Genomic DNA, 3,772 nt, shown 5'->3' with positions numbered 1-3,772 from the left:
TCCCTAATAGGTAAATTTTGTTTCATTTCGTAATTCCTTTAGATGATTTCGTTGATGGCCATGCGAGCTACGCACATGCAGCGTGATAGTAATTGCCCAATATTTTGGGCCTTACCTCCTTCCTTTGCGGTATGCTATTACCAATATTACAAATCTGTACGCTATATACTATTTTGAATTAATATTTTCCGTCAATATGTTTTGATGTTTGTTCGATTTTAATTTCGTGTGCACACACCATAAGGATTCTGTTTCGAATGAGCAAATGGTGCAAGAATTGTCCAATTATTATGGGCATACATGGATGCCACCATTTGATCGCCTCTCACACGTGAGTTGTATTACATAATTACTACGACCATATTAGTTGTTTCTTTCCTCGCTGTAAATTCGATTAGTTCTTTGTTTACTCCAATTTGTGATTACATCAGATCTACCTTCCCATACTAGATGAATATGGATATTAGTTTTTGGCTGTAATTTCGTTGAAGGATCGTGTTGTGTTTCATGTTGACAGCAATCTGAATCATGAACAACGGAAAAGGAAAATTATTTCCACAATGGTGATTTAATTCCTCATCATATTTCATTCGTGTTGTTCCTTTTTTGACCAACAAAATAATGTCTCACTAATTCTGATTTATATATTTATAGTGTGCCAAAGTGTCAGATATTATTTCAATGGGGAATCATTCTTCGTATATTAAAAGAATGGCTGCGCAATTTTTAACATGGGATATAAATATGGCAACCGGAACTCCGGACTGTGGCAGCAGGTATGTCATCATGTATTTCTTTATTCTTGTCATCAATCTTTTAATGGTATTTGATTTCGTCTTCAATGCTACTATGTGTGGTTGCCCATTCAAGTGAGACTTCGGCTGATTGGGTCCTATATTGGCTACGTCTTAATATGAGCTCTTCCAGAGGTCAAACGGACCATGTTTTTCTTGACAATTATATGTAGTTTCTTATTCATTTCATGTGTGTTCCCCACATCAATTGATTGATGAAATTCGTTTATGGCAGTACAAGTATCACAAAATGAGAATGCTATCAGCTCTTGCTTTGTTGATGGATACAACAAATGAGATGCGGCTGGAATTATTGTTGACTGCAGAATTAAAATGGCCGTTTATTAAGAACGGTGAGTAAGTTTCTAAAAATTTCAAGAGTGGTGGACGCATCAATGTGCTGTGCAATCATTACTATGAAATGTTTCAATGTGTGAACGGCTATAATAGTTTATTTTGTTCCCATGTCGTAATTTTTATTTTCTTCTATCGTATTCAGCTTAATCAGCTTTGGGCTTGTAATATATTTGTGCTATTGTCCTATTAAGAAATAGTAATTAATATTCATGGTTTATTAAAATTGCAATTTAACTTTCTACCGTAACCTTGCACTTTGTAAAGTGCAATTAAGAACAAAATTTAGCTATAAATAATGTAAGTTATTTAGGAACTGAGGGAGTACTTATGGACTTGGGTCTGTTCGTGGCCGAGGGGCTTCTCAAACGCTCAGTGTTTTAGTACCGCTTACCTTTCCATAATCTCGAAGACTGGTGCACGTGGACACTAGAAAAAACGCTTGTGTTGTCACTTCGATCACTGACATGGGAAAAGAATATGCACATAGCTTGGATTACAGACGAAAGTGTGTTTGGATCAGGTGATGTTGACTGAGACGGAGCTATCACCTTTATGTCATAACTTTTACTCAGCTCTAGAAAATGATGAGTCTTACACCTAATTTGTAGGGTGCATCATACTTTTTACGATGCACATATTTGATTATTTCCACCTTTTGCGTAGCTCGAGACAATGATGACTACTTCACCTAATCAATGTGAAGGTCTTTGTTAAAATTGGTTGAGTGTGATGAGTTTTTTATTTAAGTGAAGTAAAAACGGTATTTCAACCTATTACACGAATGAGAAAAGAAAAATGAGAAAAACATTATGCTTGTAGTCAATATTCTTGTTTATTAAAAAAAAAAGAATATGTAGCGGAAGTCAATTTAAATAATAAAATAACGCAATTATAAGCTAGGCACGCCATGCTATAACTTGAGAGCACTAGAAAGAAAATTACATTTATAATATACACAAAGAGTAAAACATACAACATGCATGAGTGAACAAGAACTACAGAAAGACAGATGACCATAATGCTTACACGGTTAATGATTTACATAGTAAACGAAACCCAAATAACATTTAACCATTTAATGCTGCACGAACCTCACTGAACAAGGTTGTTTGAGGCAAGTCAACAGGCCGAAAGGTACTGGAATAAGAGATGAACCTGGCATACGACCCCATTGTGTTTTCGCCAAGAATAAATTTCCAAGAGTAAGCTCCGTTGATATTGTAACCATAGACAAGGGCCCTCGTCGCGAAGATCAAACAGTCACCATTAACAATACCAAAACCTCTGATTGGATCATTATCTGTTTTTTTTTAAAAAGATTGTCATCATCTTCATCTTCATCTTCATCTTCCAGTGCGTTGTGTATCCCCATATCCCCGACATTAATGCGATGAATAAGGTCCCATGAGCCGGGCGAACCATCTTCAGAGATCCATAGAGTAAATGTCAACTCGATATATCGAACTAGACATAGAGACTCTTTTGACGTCCATCGGCTACCCTATTTGAAGACCCGGTATGCACCATGAAAAGGATTATGAACAGCCTCAGCAGGAAGAGGTAGAATGTTACAATTTTTTTCGACGGGGGAATATTTCACTATGTACGGCAATGGAGACGGTGGCCAAACCTGTTCCTCGCCGTAATCGAAATTATCTGACATCATGTACAAACTATCATTAACGACTGCCACTTGGTCAAGATCGAGCGGCCTAGCCCCGAACTCAATGTTATTTTCCAATACTTCCCAGTTATTTTTAACGGGGTTATATTCCTTCATCACATATGGGGGACCCCACCGACTGTGAGCTCCGTTAATGCATATCAACTTGAAATCGTTTCCATGTGTGTCAGTTGGAAAGATGAGGATATGCATTTGAAGTTCATGAGGATTGTCGTACTCTTCCATGGGAGATTTTAGGAGGGTCCATGAACCGGTCACGGGGTTGCATAAGCACGGCGTTGGTGGCGTTACTTCTATTCTCTCAAATTCAACCACTACCAACCCGTTCCAGGAATTGAGGATTCTCCAATGTCTGTTAAATAATTCCAAGAATTGAATTGGTAATCCTGGTGAAGGACCATTATCGAATAAATGATACAGGTCCAGCCCCAAAGGTGCTGCGATGTCAAGGAAACCGAAAATGTGCATGTCGCCCTGTTGAAGCATGTTGCGGGCTTGTTGACGGCAAAAATTAGGCTCCCTCGCAAAATCTACTTCTGAAGATACACTCTTAAACTTACACAGAAGGTATGCGGGTGCATGGCATAACACCTGATACAGGTTATCTTGACTCAAATCCATGCTTGAGACACAACAAGAGATAAGGAGAAGAATATAGAAGAAAACGATTGTTTGAAATTGGCTATTGGGAATAATGAAGAAATTGTTAGAAGACGAAGGGTATTTATAACTACAGGTTTGAGTTCAGTCGATAAAATGCGACACTTCGGTAACAGGATGGTGGGATTTGGAACAACAGAAAACTGGCGCCGGCGCCGGTTGATAAAGGATATGTAGTTCGGCGGTTACGAATTGGCCATGCCCCATGGAAATGGTTGTTTAGTGGATACGATGCTTCAAACGAAACTCATCAGCTTCGAAAATAAAGCATTGGTAG

At 38.2% G+C, this 3,772-nt stretch overlaps 1 protein-coding gene across 1 annotated transcript; it reads right to left on the bottom strand.

Moving 5' to 3' along the window:
- Window positions 1–2,652: 2,652 nt before the first annotated feature.
- LOC130744465 (uncharacterized) lies at window positions 2,653–3,456 on the bottom strand. The gene has a single exon (XM_057596647.1). The coding sequence runs from the start codon at window positions 3,454–3,456 to the stop codon at window positions 2,653–2,655; it is 804 nt and encodes a 267-aa protein (XP_057452630.1).
- Between the last annotated feature and the right edge of the window lie 316 nt (window positions 3,457–3,772).

Source organism: Lotus japonicus, chromosome 3 (assembly GCF_012489685.1).
Source record: "Lotus japonicus ecotype B-129 chromosome 3, LjGifu_v1.2".
In the NCBI taxonomy this organism is placed as follows: Eukaryota; Viridiplantae; Streptophyta; class Magnoliopsida; order Fabales; family Fabaceae; genus Lotus; species Lotus japonicus.
Note: the sequence above shows the minus strand (reverse complement) of the source record. Positions and strands in the feature narration are given on the sequence as shown.

Coding starts and splice junctions, on each gene's coding strand:
- LOC130744465 (XM_057596647.1), bottom strand. CDS start 3,456: ATGGATTTGAGTCAAGATAACCTGTATCAGGTGTTATGCCATGCACCC.